General features: G+C 49.1%; 7 protein-coding genes across 7 annotated transcripts; 6 read left to right on the top strand and 1 right to left on the bottom strand.

The window, feature by feature from the left end:
• Nucleotides 1–502: 502 nt before the first annotated feature.
• Nucleotides 503–3,272, bottom strand: N7446_005313 (glycosyltransferase; the record flags this gene model as incomplete). Its single annotated transcript, XM_058514061.1, has 5 exons — nucleotides 503–1,325; nucleotides 1,402–1,752; nucleotides 1,804–2,167; nucleotides 2,218–2,378; nucleotides 2,428–3,272. 5 exons carry the CDS (start codon nucleotides 3,270–3,272, stop codon nucleotides 503–505), a joined length of 2,544 nt encoding a protein of 847 aa, XP_058375390.1.
• Nucleotides 3,273–3,724: 452 nt separating this feature from the next.
• On the top strand, nucleotides 3,725–4,438 carry N7446_005312 (MARVEL domain-containing protein; the record flags this gene model as incomplete). Its single annotated transcript, XM_058514060.1, has 1 exon — nucleotides 3,725–4,438. One exon carries the CDS (start codon nucleotides 3,725–3,727, stop codon nucleotides 4,436–4,438), a length of 714 nt encoding a protein of 237 aa, XP_058375389.1.
• A 681-nt stretch (nucleotides 4,439–5,119) lies between these two features.
• N7446_005311 (purine-cytosine permease family protein) lies at nucleotides 5,120–6,649 on the top strand (the record flags this gene model as incomplete). The annotated part of the gene is made up of 1 exon (XM_058514059.1): nucleotides 5,120–6,649. One exon carries the CDS (start codon nucleotides 5,120–5,122, stop codon nucleotides 6,647–6,649), a length of 1,530 nt encoding a protein of 509 aa, XP_058375388.1.
• Nucleotides 6,650–7,004: 355 nt separating this feature from the next.
• Nucleotides 7,005–7,590, top strand: N7446_005310 (Sm-like protein LSM2). The gene is made up of 3 exons (XM_058514058.1): nucleotides 7,005–7,037; nucleotides 7,093–7,343; nucleotides 7,478–7,590. Exons 1-3 carry the CDS (start codon nucleotides 7,024–7,026, stop codon nucleotides 7,507–7,509), a joined length of 297 nt encoding a protein of 98 aa, XP_058375387.1. The 5' UTR covers nucleotides 7,005–7,023; the 3' UTR covers nucleotides 7,510–7,590.
• Nucleotides 7,591–8,155: 565 nt separating this feature from the next.
• N7446_005309 (DNA cross-link repair protein PSO2) lies at nucleotides 8,156–10,726 on the top strand (the record flags this gene model as incomplete). The annotated part of the gene is made up of 2 exons (XM_058514057.1): nucleotides 8,156–9,076; nucleotides 9,128–10,726. The coding sequence occupies 2 exons, from the start codon at nucleotides 8,156–8,158 to the stop codon at nucleotides 10,724–10,726; spliced, it is 2,520 nt and encodes an 839-aa protein (XP_058375386.1).
• An 898-nt stretch (nucleotides 10,727–11,624) lies between these two features.
• On the top strand, nucleotides 11,625–12,814 carry N7446_005308 (alpha/beta hydrolase; the record flags this gene model as incomplete). The annotated part of the gene is made up of 2 exons (XM_058514056.1): nucleotides 11,625–11,950; nucleotides 12,004–12,814. 2 exons carry the CDS (start codon nucleotides 11,625–11,627, stop codon nucleotides 12,812–12,814), a joined length of 1,137 nt encoding a protein of 378 aa, XP_058375385.1.
• Nucleotides 12,815–13,149: 335 nt separating this feature from the next.
• N7446_005307 (uncharacterized protein) lies at nucleotides 13,150–15,260 on the top strand. The gene is made up of 3 exons (XM_058514055.1): nucleotides 13,150–13,705; nucleotides 13,755–14,561; nucleotides 14,616–15,260. Exons 1-3 carry the CDS (start codon nucleotides 13,413–13,415, stop codon nucleotides 14,929–14,931), a joined length of 1,416 nt encoding a protein of 471 aa, XP_058375384.1. The 5' UTR covers nucleotides 13,150–13,412; the 3' UTR covers nucleotides 14,932–15,260.
• Nucleotides 15,261–15,565: the final 305 nt, after the last annotated feature.

Raw genomic sequence — 15,565 nt, 5'->3', positions numbered from 1 at the left:
GGTTCAGCCTAGAGGTCGTAGAGGCTAAGCAATGGATCTATCATCATCCAAGAATTGGCGCTGTATTTGCGGGCGCAGGGGAACTTTCTTGCGCAGCGGGCATTTGAAAAATATCAGCATAACTAATAAGAGGTTGACAACAATTCAATGCAACCTGCCACTGAGTTCAATAAATAGAATCACGCGAGTGAGGAAAGTCGGATTCCCACCGTTGAAGATTACTGCTAATAGGGGAAGCAGACAAAGCTTGTGATCGAAAACAAGGCGTCAAACACAACACTGGCTATAAATTTCCTCTCCTTTCATCTACTAGAACAGGAGTTGCATGCTCTGATGTTTTGGTGGTAGAAATCTTGTAATATACACACACTTCTTTAGCTCAACTATTTTCCCCTCTCCCGTATTCAACCACCGAGAACAACGGTACTATGTGCTCCACGTTTCTTTCTTTCTTTCTTTCTTCCTTTCTTCTTTTTGTTTTATAAATAGCAAACTCTACAATTTAGCCAAAGTTCCAGCGTGCTCTGTGTGCTTTGTCCCTCATAACCAACAAATCGTCATATAAAGAACATAACGCCATCACATCTACATTCACGCCGCTCCCATCATTCACGATCCATTCTGCCTCAGCCCATCGCGCTTCCACAACCCGCCTAGTAAGTTCGGTCCTTAAACGGGCCCGAAGGGACCGATATATCCCTTGATTTGAATAAGCAGCCAGGCCGATCGTGGCAGCTCCCGTTTTAACAGTCAAGCTGGTGAAACCCTTCATTAATCCTTTGGCTACTCCAAAAGAGCCCTCGTTTTTCTTGCCATAGTATGTATGCACGAATATATCTGTGAAGCCTTCGTAAAGACCGCGGCTGAAAATCGACCACCCCACAACTGCACCGCTCTTCCATCCTCGCACAGGACCATGTACTCTGGTTTGAGCGTCATATAGTTTGGGGATGGCCAGCATCCCTTCTGTTGCCGCGAGGGGTAGATCGACAAACATGCCGCGTGAAGATCGTCCGAGGAATTTTCCGAGACTGATTGCTGAAGCTAGTGCCATTTGTTTAGCGTACTCAGGATCATTCGAAAGATGATTCGGATCCACATCGGCATCGAAATGTGTTGTAATGTGTGTCATTGAGGGCACCTCGGCTGAGATAGAAGTACTTGAATATCGACTTGATCGGAGATGCTTGTATTTTTTATAAGGATCGATAAAAATGCCGGCTGTGGCATCGGCCATACCGCTAAAGGTTGATAGTGAGGCCAGTGAAACGGCCGTAACTGGATCCCAGCGTTGACACTCAACTGTAAATGGCTTGCTCTGATAACTAATTATCCTCGCGTTTAGGTCAGTCACACAAGAATATTCAGGTGGTGAGCCGCTGGCTTTTATTTTTTACTTACCTTCTAAGGTGTTTCTTTTGGAACCGCCCTTCGCTTTTCAAAATCAATGCGGCTGCGTTAGACAGTTTAAAGATCCGCTTTCCCTTCATTATTTTCCACACTGCAACCTTTCCTGGGATGAAGTCACATTTCATCTTTTTTTGTGGAAGGTGTGCATGGAACGAATCTACTGCTGCACGTACACCAGATTCTTGTTGGAATTTGTCCGCAATATACTGAGCCACTGTCACAGCATGTGGGGTGAGGCAATAGGAAATAGCGTCTGCTAGCTTCTGTGCCGTCAGGCTTTTATAAGGGATTGGATCCAGCCCAGCCCCGATGGCGGCCACCATGTTACCCCAAAATGGTTGACTAATGATTGATCAGTCTCAGATGGTTACGTTAAAAGGTGGCGATACTTACTCTCCAAAAAAGGGAATAATAGTGGTAGGCTTCCCGTTGCGTAGACCACATGCTGTAGTACCGGCACCACCATGATGTACGACAGCGGCGACTTGCTTGAATAACCACTCGTGTGGACAGTCTCGAATATAATGAACATCAGGAGTATCTTGACCATGCAGTTCACTCCAGCCACCAGAGATTATAGCGCGTACCCCTGTCATTTGAATTGCCTCTAGAAGGATTGAGATGGTTCCTTCCACGTCCTCGAGAACTATGCTGCCAAATCCGATGTAAATGGGTGGTGGGCCCGCACACAAAAAGGCATCTAGGTCTGCCGGTGGATCATATGCACCTGGATCACGAAAGAAGAAGCCAACAACATCTACACTTTAAGTCAGCACATATTTTCTACTACGTGCATAGCCAACTTACCTATATGCGAGCCCCAGTCCTCCGGTTTTGGAACCAATGTCGGCGACCAACAGTATGTAAAGGGGACTTTTAGCGTCTCGAGCAGATTCGGACCTTCTATGGCTGGAATGGGATCTAGCTCTAGAGTATCCTTCCGCCACTTGTTTATCAGATCACCTAGTCTGGAGTATGTTAGTAAAGAATCAATATTGACGAGGGGGAAATACCAACCCTTGCCATGTAACCCATTCAACAAAATAATAGGAGATAATATTTCCTATCGTAGGATCGTTCCCAGAATATTTCAAATTTGCAAGAGGATGGTGAAAGGCTCTGGTACCAGTCCAAGGCATGGTAAACATAAGGTGAACCGGGATCCCAAGGGCTTGTGCACAATGTAGATGGGCAAAGCTTGGCGGGTTTGCAATGATAGCATCTGCAACAAATGGCTTTTTGTCGTGTGGGTCTGGATCTATGCAAGACCGCCAGCAGCCTTGTAGAATCTCGGCAATCGAGGCTCGCTTCTGTTGAATATCACCCGCTAAAAGACTCTTCATGCTCGGAATGAGGCCCGGATTGCGCACCATGTATGACATTAGTTCAACCGGATCTCCGCCGATAGGGTAGAACTCGAGTCCAGCTGACTTGACAAATGCTTCAAACTTGGCGTGGGTTGCCAACCGCACACGGTGTCCATGTCGTTGCAACTCCTCGCCCAACGCGACGAAGGGCTGTACGTCACCGTGACTGCCCACCACTTGGATGACAATGTTTAGGCAAAGATCAAAATGAGCCGCAAATGTTGGGGCTGCCTCTGCCGACCTAGGTGACTCCGCTTCAATAGGTTGGTTATCCATCTGCCATTCAAGGTTGCGGCTGAATCGGGATCCAACTCGCATGTCCACGCGACCATCATCGGCCAGAAAAAGGTCAGATAAGGGTGCAGAGAAACATGATGGTTCGGATGGAGGCATTAGTCGTCCGGTTGATCTATCTTCTGCACCCCATAGAGCTTCGTATAATGGGGGAGGATCGTCATTATCAACAGACATGGAATTTTGTCTCGGGTTGGTCATTTCTATAAGAAAGTCTGCCGTATGTGTGTCTTACAGAGCAAAACTGAGAGTTAAAACTTGCGGGAGACTGAAACGAAGAAGAATAGACATTGAATCAGATCCATTAAAACAGCTAAGAATAGAGCCCAGATGTATAAAAACTTAAATGGGATGGATCGGCGGTTCCACGGTTATTTGCTGGATTGTGCCCCACTATGGCATTTGAAATTTTGTGATTGGTTTACTATAATCAGGGTGGTTTACGGATACGATCAAATTTCCTAACTCGTTAGTGCATCCGATCTTAAGCACTTGGATCAAGTTTCGACTTTTTAAATAGAAATCTACAAATTCTGCCATGGGTATCGCTTATTTAAGAATAGTGAGACTCCCTTAATACCTTTCATCTCGCTTGCGTACTAGTGTCTAACGTTGAAAGCCTCCTTTACTCTACTACTACTCATACCCCCACCATGGCCAAACCCACGCCCCGAAGGATTGATCACTACTGGCACAAAAGCGGAATCTGTGGAGTTATCAGCCGTGCTGCACTCCGCACTCTCCAGTTTGTCTTCGCTGTCACAGTTGCTGGTCTTTACGGAGTTGATCTGGCACAAGCCACGAAAACCAAGAATCACGCCCACGCAGAATGGATCTACGCTGAATTCGTTGCTGCAGTCTCTGCCCTGACTTGCATTGTGCATTGCTTCTTTACTGTAACCCAAGTCGCATGGTCGGCTTGGGATGGAGTTCTGTTTGTCCTCTGGCTTGCCCAAGTGGGTGTTTTCGGAACAGTCTATATCTCCGGCACCAAAACCGGCTATGAAAATGCGACAGTGTCAGTCCCACGTATGCACGCTGCGGTCTGGATTGGCTTGATCAATATGTTGCTCTGGCTTACGACAACTGTGCTCGGTATTGCGTGGTGCATTCGGACTCGAAAGGTCACTCGACGGACGGACAAGGTGGATGTTCACAAAGAAGAGCTTATTGAACCGGACAGCATGAGGGGGAGTGACAATGAGGAGAGTGGTCCGTGGAATGGAAAAAATGATGCGAAAGAGTTCACTGATGAACCTATGGACAAATGTCCGCCGGAGTACACCAAATCACCACCTGCATCACCTGCATCAGTGGAGAAGAAGGGAAGGTTCGAGCAGGATAGGAAAGCCACACTTGAAGTCTAATTTCTTCACTTGTCTTTCTTCCTTTTTGGAAACTTTGCCATGTAGTTATCGGGGGTTGGAAGGTTCCCTGTCTTTTGTTCGTATCTTTATCATGTTTACACGGTTTCTTTCTCTCTCTTTGCTGGTTGGTTTCGATTTATCTACTACTCAGTGATACTTAGTCACTTCAATATATCACATTGATTATATGCTGTCGAAAGCAGAGCCCTGGTAGCCTGCATTGGTACCGTTTCCGATTAAGAGCGGTACCTGAGCGGATATGACTCGATCTCTGTGGTCATGTAGTTAGAAATAATATTTAGGATACACGTAGGTTAAATGGCACATTGCATGGCATTATCTAAGAGTCGCCATGAGTGCCCCTAAAAGTTGCCGTAGACACATTCTCGAAGCAACACACAACAGATAGGGCAAGCGCTGAAACTAGGCAGAATGTAATATCATCTGTCCATTGGGTATCTGTCTGCATCGTCCTGCATTATCACGGTCCTTGTATGCACGTGGTTGCCTTTTCAACCCCTTGATTCCTGAAGTCGAGGGTTACATCTTCCTCAAGGATGTTATTCTACCTTCCTGTCAAACGACATGTGTGACTACTTTTAACTCGCCGCTCATCTTAATCAACTTTTGCCTTTCTATCACTAGATACGAAGCCACACTGCTGTACGCATCACTTCCATCATGACTCCGGAAACCGAATCTACAATCCCTCTAGGGCCAAAGAATGATCTCGAAAAAGCGACACAACCTGCCACACATAGTTGGTCTCCTAATAAAGCCTGGATGGCAGCCCGCAGCTGGTCACGCACAATCAGAGCTGAGGAATTTGGCGTTGAACGCGTTCCTGAGGACATGCGAACAAACCAATCACCTCGAGATTTGTTCACAATATTCTTTGCTGCGAATTGCAACATGTCCACATTGGCAACTGGATTTCTGGGTCCCACAGCATTTGGGCTTGGCTGGTGGGACTCGTTTTTTGCTATCATCTTCTTCAACGTGATTGGAGCTGCCATTCCTGCACTCACAGTGCGCTTTGGTCCAAAGCTCGGGCTGCGCACTATGCTTGTTCCCAGGTATTGTTTTGGCTGGTGGCCGGCAAAAATCCTTGCAGTATTCAACCTGGTTGACGCGCTTGGCTGGGCCGTCGTGAATACACTCTCCGGCGCTGCAGTGCTACACGATGCCGGGGATGGAAATCTACCAATGACAGTGTCAATCCTTATCATTGGCCTAGTAGCCATCATTCTCGGCTTCTTTGGGTATCGAGTGCTCCATATTTACTCGAGATATTGCTGGATCGTGACAATCATTTGCCTGATCATCACTGCGGGATTCGGAGCTCATCATTTCATCAATGTGCCTATGGGCCACGGATCCACAGAGTGCTCAAAAATCCTCTCATTTAGCACCGCAATCATTGGATTTGAAGTCGCTTGGGCTACGATAGCAGCTGACTACAGTGTCTACATACGTGAGACTATCAGCAATAATGTAATGTTTTTATGGACCTATGCTGGCCTTTTGACCAGTCAAATATCAATTGAACTATTGGGCGCCGCAATTGGATCACTTTGTGTGAGCCCCGATCCACGGTTTAAAGCTTCATATGACAGTCGTGGGATTGGTGGGCTAGTCGGCTCCGTTTTCGAAGACATACATCCTGGCGTTCGTGGTTTAGGATACTTGGTCGAGGCTCTCCTAGGGTTGTCGGCAGCTGCTGTCATAACAACAAATGTCTACTCCTTGGGCCTGGCTATGCAAATGGTCTCAAAAAGGCTTCTTATTGTGCCTCGTCTTGTTTGGTCATTGATCGGCAGCATTTCCTATCTGGCGATCGCTATAGCCGCCAGGGAATATTTGGAGGCTGTGTTACAGAACTTCCTGCTTATATGTGCTTATTGGACTGTCCCCTTTTGTGCTGTTCTTCTTGCTGAGCATTTCGTCTGGAGGAGTGGCTACCAATACGACGTCGCTGTATGGAACGACAAGAAGATGCTTCCGTATGGAATAGCTGCGTCCGTTACTTGGGTCGCTTCAACTGTTCTGGCGGTTATTTCTATGAGTCAACCATGGTGGATTGGTCCCATTGCCGCTGGAATAGGTGGTTCGGCCGACGGTACTGATATTAGCTGGATTTTGGCTGCGGTGATGTCTGTAGTACTTTATATTCCGCTAAGAGCATGGGAACGGAAAGTGTGGCATATATAAGCCTTGCTTAGTATCTGTCTCGGCTTACATTACCATCGGTGGAGTAGGAAGCTCACATGAAACATTAGACGGTGTCTAGTTGCAACCCAGGAACTACATATATATGTTCATCGTATTCGTGGCGATGGTAACCACACCAGTGAAAAAGTCTACTGATGAAGGCAGTGCCATGTGACCCAGTATCACTTCTACCTTGCATAACAATTTCCCGACTATTTACCTTGTATATCCACATTCGTAATATTTCTACTAACAGTTATAAACAAGAATAGGAAGCTTTCACCGCTAACCGCCCTGACCGCCGGCAGAATCACCACTCTACTCCGTCGCACCTCTCGGTCACGCCCCTCCAAGCATTCGAAGCCACCGCAACCATGCTTTTCTTCAGGTATGTTGCCCTGGTATCGCAGGAGATTTGGAAACTGACATTTCTGTGATTGCAGCTTCTTCAAGACCCTGACAAACCAGACTGTCACCATTGAGCTCAAGAACGACATCCGCATTCGTGGGATCTTGAAGTCGGTCGACCAATACCTGAACATCAAGCTCGACGATGTCGAAGTGCTGGACCTTGTTAAATACCCTCACCTCTCATCGGTGAAGAATATGTTCATCCGAGGCAGTGTGGTGCGCTACGTGATGTTGCCTCGGTCGGAGGTTGACGTGGGTCTGTTGGAGGATGCTACACGGCGAGGTGAGTTGCGCATACCCCTACAGGCTGTGTCTATCTGAAACAGATGTGCTCTCGATGTTTTCTTTTTTCTTTTTTTGGATATCTGAAAAAGCCGCGACAGCTGCATGGACCAAGACTAACCCGACAATCTACAGAGGCTTCCAACCAGGCCGGCAAAGCCCGCTAAACGACCTTGAACTCGACTTTACGATATACCACGCACCAAACTCTTCACTACCGTTGAATCCACTAGATGGTTTCCAAAAAAGAAATAATTCTATGGCCAACAGCATGGGTCATTCATGATGTCCCCCCAAATCGAAACGACTCAATTTGTGGCCTGAGAGAGATGGGAGTCTGCGGTGGGATAATTTCAACTCTGACACCACATGCATTCGAAGATGTTACGGGTTCAACGTTGATTTACCGGCCCCGAAGTCCTGTTCAGATGGAAGAGCGATTTCGTTGAATATCAAGACGCCTGTGGTTCATGCTGGCGCCTGAGATGCGTTGCTCATTGATGATACCTCATTAGACCTTTCTTGCAATAATGACCGGCAACCAAATTTTTTTTTTGAGGTATCTTTATTGGATGTAGAGACTAGACTGACATTCGAATTCTGCTGTAATGATAACGACCACGTGACTTCGTGTCGCGATCTTGTTTCGCGCCTTTTGAAGACACTTCCACCTGAACATGCACATACCATGAACATCTTGTACATTTGACCAATTAATTTGAACATTCACCGTCCTCTCGGGCTACCCGTGCCTTATCCGACCCTTGCCACTCGATCCTTCACTCTCCTTCACCCCTCCTTGACAACCCCAAAATGGCCGGCTCTTACGCGAAGAAGGCGAATACCCCGTCAAAAAGGCCTTCTGCCACAAACCAATTCTCGAATAAGCGCAATACAAGCATCTTGAATTTCTTCCAGAAGACCGATACGCCACAAGGAGCCAGCTCGAACCAGGCTCGAATTACTCAATTTGCGACACCTTCTACGCGGTCACCAAGCAGCGGACGTGGTACGCCAACATTCCAGCGAGGGAATAATTATAAGAAAGACACCTCCGAAGGATTGTTTTTGGAAGATAGGAAAGGACTGGCAAAGATCGAACAAGCGGTAATGGCTGAGACGAACGGAGTGCGGTCACCATCACCTGACATCTGGGGTGGCGATGAGGAGTTCCTGAAAGACGATGACCGGCGTTACAACGAGAGTGAATCAGGTGTCAAGCGTCGCAAGGTCGATTCACCAACCCCGGAAAATGCGCAGCTGCAAAATGCCGAGTCGAATACTACGAAAGCCCCGCCACCGAAAAAGATCCAGAAACGAAGTGGGCCGTTTATCGACGAGTCGGATAGCGAAGATGATATGGAAGTATATCGGGATTTACAAGAGACGACTCCGGTTTCCACGGATGCAGCAAAGACTGAGGCGTTGCCAATGGATAAACTAGAAACACTCACGGAACACACATCCCACCCTTCGCCTCCGCCATCGGTAAGAGCCGCCACAAATAATGCCGATAATGATGAATACGCGAATTTTGACGATCTAGAAGAAGACGAGCTTATAGGGGAAGAGTTTCGAGAACGGCCATGGGAAACTGAAGAGCAGGAGCGGCAAAGCGAATTTGAGGCGGACGCGGCAGATGATTGGAATGATTGTTCTGGATTAGAGGAGACGGAGGATGAAGTGAGAATGTGTCCTATCTGTCAGGCAGTACTCAACGGCCTGAATGAAACGGTGGGTGTCCATTGCTCTATTTGAAGTCTATCATACTCATTAATAAACTAGGATATTTCAGTGCATGTCAACGACTGTCTAGATGGCAAACCCACTTCTATCACCGCGACTTCTACTCCCCAGCCGACTTCCAAACCACCCGAAAAGCCTATGGACCCCGACAAAACGCTGACGCGAATCGAGCGAGCCGCTGTAGCTCGGCCTGCGCAACTTGATCCATACTTGCAGAACAAGCCCAATGGACGGTCAGCGTTCTCCAAGATGATGGCAGGAAACGCAGAAGACACGGCCTGGGCTGCCGCTGCCGCTAATGAAGTGTCATCTCGTGGCAAGCAAGCCTATCAGCGGACTTGTCCTTTCTACAAAATCATGCCTGGATTCTCAATATGTGTAGATGCATTTCGCTACGGGGCTGTTGAAGGATGTAACGCCTACTTTTTAAGCCACTTCCATAGTGATCACTACATTGGACTCAGCAAGTCTTGGTGCCACGGACCTATCTACTGCAGCCGACCTACCGCAAATCTTGTCCGCCAACAGCTCCGCGTCGATCCCAAGTGGATAGTTGGTCTCGACTTCGAATCCACATCCGAGGTACCGAACACGGGAGGAGTACAGGTCACCATGCTCCACGCAAATCATTGTCCTGGCAGCTCTCTGTTTCTTTTTGAGAAGAAGTTTGGCAATGGACCCAATCCCCACCACCAGCGAATACTACATTGCGGTGATTTTCGGGCATCTCCACTCCAGGTGCAGCATCCGCTCTTGCGCCCGGATGTCATCAATCCAGTCACTGGCAAGCCGCGGCAGCAACGGATCGACGTATGTTACCTCGATACAACCTATCTGAGCCCCAAATATGCATTCCCAGACCAGCAGGATGTGATCTCAGCCTGCCAAGATCTTTGCGTCCGTCTAGATGAAGAGGCTGGAGTCGGACTTAATACTGGGAATAGTGCGGGTGGTTTGATGAACAAGTTTATTTCCACTGTAACGGCAAACAAGCCACCAGACCGAGCGGCGCAGGTTGGCGGTCGACTCCTGGTGGTGATTGGCACCTATAGCATTGGCAAAGAGCGGATATGTATGGGCATTGCAAAGGCACTCGGGTCCAAGATCTTCGCAACCCCGCCAAAGCGACGAATCTGCGCCTGTCTGGAAGACCCAGAACTCTCTGCGCTGCTGACCGACAATCCCCACGAAGCGCAAGTGCATATGCAGACACTTTTCGAGATTCGTGCCGACACTCTGGCAGACTACCTTGACACCCTCAAACCACACTTTTCCCGAGTCGTTGGCTTCCGGCCAACGGGTTGGACATACCGCCCGCCGGCCGGGCGAATGCTACAGAACCCTCCAGTGTCCACAGTCCTACATGGCGAAAACTGGAAGACACCATTCACCAGTCAAAACCTGACTCCACAACGCGGAAGCACGCGGGAGAGCGCTTGTTTTGGAGTGCCTTACAGCGAACACAGTTCGTTTCGCGAGCTGACCATGTTTTGCTGCGCTCTACGTATCGGCCGCATCATTCCCACAGTTAATGTGGGCAGTCAGAAGAGCCGGGACTCGATGAAAGCTTGGATAGAGCGGTGGGATGTGGAGAAGAAGAAGAATGGCCTGTTTCAAGTGGAAGGGGATCGGTGGTGATTTAGGCTCACGATATACACATTCAAGGCTGCGATGATTGGGATTTGCATACTGCATCGGGCTCAGGGGGTCCGCTTTGTACATGGACTCTAGTTTTTTTAACCTCATTTTTGGTACTATTTTGCTTTTTGTTCAATGTGTGCTAGATCAAGCACGGGACATAACCCGGCTCGGGGGCACTTGGCCCGATCTTTGATCTTCAATGATCTTCAAATCCTCAGCCTTGTCGGGTTAGACTCTCTAGATTGTTTCAGAGATTTGTCAATTTGGCTCCAACAAGCCGCATGGCTCGGTATTCAGGGCACGCACATGTTTTCATAAAAATGCCGAAATGTATGTACCCTGAAGCTTCTCCTTCCGCGTGACAGGGGTAATGGAACATGTACTATAACTATCTAACGTTACCCCACGCTAACCTGTACTCTATTGCCTATTGCTTAGCCCGAGCTTCTCTGATCTCAGAGCGTTGGAGGATCTCCCGTTAAGCATCGATGTTTGTACAGTAGAAGCTCGGATCTGCGCCGAGACCGAAAGCGAGAATGAATCAGATCGCGTTAGATAATTCGCTGTGTATAGGAACTTATGAGATGATGGTCGGTATTTAATTTCCCTTTACCCGCTCTTTTGACGCTAAACGCCAATAGCCCGAGAATGCCCCTTGGACGTGCATTACGGATCTACATTTCGCGCGGTCTCCACACAAGTCCCAATTTTGTACACATTCAATAGACTTTCTCATTGGCAAATGAATGGAGTCTACATGCCCAAATACAAATACATCGTCCCTCAGGATTGCATCGTACAGTAGCGGGGTTCTAACTCAATAGGTTGGATATAAAGCCCGTACATCCGCCGTAGGTTTCCATATTCCATACTTGCAGTCAATTTACCATACATCATGCATGTTTCTAGAATTGGCCTCGTGGCCATCGCGGCTGGAGTTGCATCTGCGAAGACTTGCTACGACATGACCGTGCAAGTCCCAGTTACAGCCCGGAACGGGGTGTTCGACAAGATCAGCACCCCCCAGACAAATATTGACGCTACTGCTTTCGCCCTCCACGCAAGTACGCAGGCTGCCAATGTGACAGCGGATGCCTTGTCTGGCTATGCCACTGTCTCTGGGCTCTATGACATCTCCGCCCAGTACTGTATGCCCGACAATGTCGGTGACAGCGTTCATGTACTTCAAATCCTGACCCATGGAATGGGCTTTGACAAGAGGTGAGTTGTGCCGATCATTTCCACTATTGCCTACTCTAACACTATTGATTTAGCTATTGGGACCTGCCCTATGAGAACCACAACTACTCCTACGTCGACCATGCTTTGTCCCGGGGCTATCACACTCTAGCCTATGATCGACTTGGCCTCGGCAAATCCTCCCACGGAGATGCGAAGAACGAGATCCAGTCGTTCTTGGAACTCGAGGCCCTGGCCCAGCTTACCCGGATGGTGCGCGAGGGTTCCATATCTGATTCATGCATCAAGCAGCCCTCTAAGATCGTCCATGTTGGCCATTCCTTCGGATCGGCCCAGACATACGGCTTGACAGCCAAGTACCCCGATCTGTCTGATGGAATCATTCTGACTGGATTCTCAATGAATGCCTCCTTCATGGGAATGTTCATTTCCGGTGCCAACTTCCAGCAAGCTCGATTCAACAAACGCCAGGAATCAGACTACAGCGCTGGATACTTCACCAGCGGCGACATTGGCAACAACATGTACCTCTACTTCGCCCCTGGACACTTCGACATGGATCTTCTTGCCTTCGCCGAAGCGACTAAGCAACCGTCCACCATTGGCGAACTTTTGACCGTCGCCAGCATGGCGCCTCTGAACAAGTTCGCTGGCCCCGTGTACATCATCAACGGCGACAAGGACATCCCCTTCTGTGGAGGTGACTGCTTTGCCACTGGTGGTGCTGCAGAGTCTATTCCTGCGGCTGCAAAGGCGGTCTTCCTCTCGGCCAGTGCTTTCTCTGCCTATATCCAACCAAACACCGGCCACGGCATCAACCTGCACCACAACGCCACTGGGGCCTACCAGCAGATCCATGATTTCCTGGCGACACATGGATTATAGAGAGAGATAGCTCAGAAATAGAGTCGAGATATGTTTATGTACATTAACGTTAATTATGACCAATATGTTCATCAGTGAGTGCACAATTCTCCGAGAGCCTGAGAGTTAAGGCCAACATCAAGCAATCCACGTGATTTATTCCTCTGCACTCCCTCACGTGGACGAATTCCCCCACAACTCGGCGTCAAATCAAGACGCGACGATACACACCGAGAATGGGGCCCCAACGCAAATTAGCGAACGCTGATTGCTCGGTTCGCCAGGCGAATAACCGAAGCCGGTGCTCGGGGGCTCAAGACGGCACTCTCCACGGATCTCCGCCGCCAACGTTCCTACTCCACACTACCGAAACTGCTTACCGTTGTTTGTCTTTGCCTCGGGGATGATTCATTGACCCCAGACGTCCCCTTCTGCATAAATATCATGCCCTAAGAGCCTTTGGTGTTCATGGTTTTCGAATCCTGAAGTCAACTTGAGTGTTCATTATATACATACCTCCTTTTATCCCTGATTGTGATCGACATTGTACTCTTGGCCCGTACTGTCGGAGCCTTTTCCATACCTTTTGACACCTCCTATACCTTATACTCTCCGCATCATGCTTGTCACTCTCGAGAACGTCCCGTTCATCCTCCTAGCCCTGCTTGGCGCCTATTACTTGGTGCCGTACCTCCAGCGGTCGCACTTGCGGGACATCCCTGCTCCTAGCTTTGCTGCCTTCACCAACTTTTGGTTGCTGCTGCAGGCCCGTCAAGGCCACAAGTTCCAGCGAGTCGACGACCTCCACAAGAAGCACGGCAAGCTCGTGCGTATTTCGCCCACGCAGGTTTCCATTGCCGATGACCAGGCAATCCAGAGCATCTATGGACACGGTAACGGCTTCTTGAAGGCGTATGTCATCCTCACCCTTTTACCAATACCCCCGGCTAACAATATCCAGTGACTTCTACGATGCCTTCGTTTCTATCCGCCGTGGTTTGTTCAACACCCGTGACCGTGCCGAGCATACCCGCAAGCGCAAGACTGTCTCCCACACCTTCAGTGCCAAGTCCATTGGCCAATTTGAGCAATACATCCATGGCAACATTGAGGAGTTTGTCAAGCAGTGGCAAAAGCTCTCTGACCTTCAGGGAAACCCCAAGACTGGCTATGCTAGCCTTGACGCCCTGAACTGGTTCAACTTCCTGGCCTTTGATATCATCGGTGACCTGGCTTTCGGTGCTCCTTTTGGCATGCTCGAGAAGGGTCAGGATATTGCCGAGATGCGCATGCACCCCAAAGACCCTCCCAAGTATGTCGCCGCTGTCGAGGTTCTGAACCGCCGTGGTGAAGTCTCTGCTACCCTGGGTTGCATGCCTTCCCTCATCCCCTTCGCCAAGTACATCCCCGACAAGTTCTTCAGCGAGGGTTTGCAGGCTGTTGAGAACCTTGCCGGTATCGCCATCGCCCGTGTCAACGAACGTACCAAGCCCGAAGTCATTGCCAACAACACCCGTGTCGATCTGCTCGCCCGCCTGATGGAAGGCAAGGACGGAAATGGTAACAACCTTGGTGGCCCTGAGTTGACCGCCGAGGCTCTCACCCAACTGATTGCTGGCTCCGATACTACCTCCAACACCGCCTGTGCAATCCTGTACTGGTGTATGAGTACCCCCGGTGTTATCCCCAAGCTGCACAAGGTCCTCGACGAGGGTATCCCCAAAGACATGGAGGTTCCCACCCACGCTATGGTCAAGGATCTTCCCTAGTAAGTCCCCACCACACCCTCCCACACCTTGAAACCAAAACTGACGAATCTCAGTCTCCAATGGGTCATCTGGGAAACCATGCGTATCCACAGCACCTCCGCCATGGGTCTTCCCCGTGAAATTCCCCGTGGCGCCCCCCTATCGTCATCGCTGGACACACCTTCAAGGCCGGCGACGTCCTCTCAGTGCCCAGCTACACCATCCACCGCTCAAAGGAGATCTGGGGACCTGACGCCGAGCAGTTCGTCCCCGAGCGCTGGAGCCCCGAGCGCCTCACCCCCCGCCAAAAGGCCGCCTTCATCCCCTTTAGCCACGGACCCCGCGCATGTGTCGGTCGCAATGTCGCTGAGATGGAACTCCTCGTCATAGTCGCGACTGTCTTCCGCCTCTTCGAATTCGAGATGCAGCAGGACGGACCCATGGAAACCCGCGAAGGTTTCCTGCGCAAGCCTCTTGGTCTTCAAGTTGGTATGCGCCGCCGCAGAATCGCTGTTTAAACTCTTACCTTCTCTTGGGAGAGTTAGCATGCATTAAAAAAAGGATTGGACCTAGGGTGGAATTGGATCTTGGATGATCCGAACGAATATGGGTATGAATCTGGACATGCTGGTATCATTCTATGTCACGATTCGATGAATCGGTTTGTGGTATGGCGTTTATCCTTCGAGTAGACGGTTATATGCACTGCCGCTGATGAATTTCCTTTTTATTTGTCTTATCGATTTCAATGTGGAGCTGGTCTTTGTGGGACTTGTAAATATTGCGAATCTGACGAGTTTGTATATATTTTTTTGTATATTTGCATTGAAATTAAAATGTATTATTTTTTTGTTCTCGAGCAATAAATCAGTGTAAAACAGTGACATGGTGAGGGCGTTGTGGTAGGTGTTCAAGGAAAACCGCTGCTTGGGCATGAGAGAAACGGTCGTTGAAGGGATCGGGGAAGAGGGAATTGAGAGAAAAGAGTCGTGTAACAGACGCATACTACAGTCGTACAAATTGT

The sequence above is a fragment of the Penicillium canescens genome (assembly GCF_028828765.1).
Source record: "Penicillium canescens strain IBT 15451 chromosome Unknown utg000003l_segment0_segment0, whole genome shotgun sequence".
Classification (NCBI taxonomy): Eukaryota; Fungi; Ascomycota; class Eurotiomycetes; order Eurotiales; family Aspergillaceae; genus Penicillium; species Penicillium canescens.
The sequence above is the reverse complement of the archived record's forward strand: the minus strand, read 5'-3'. Positions and strand labels throughout refer to the sequence as shown.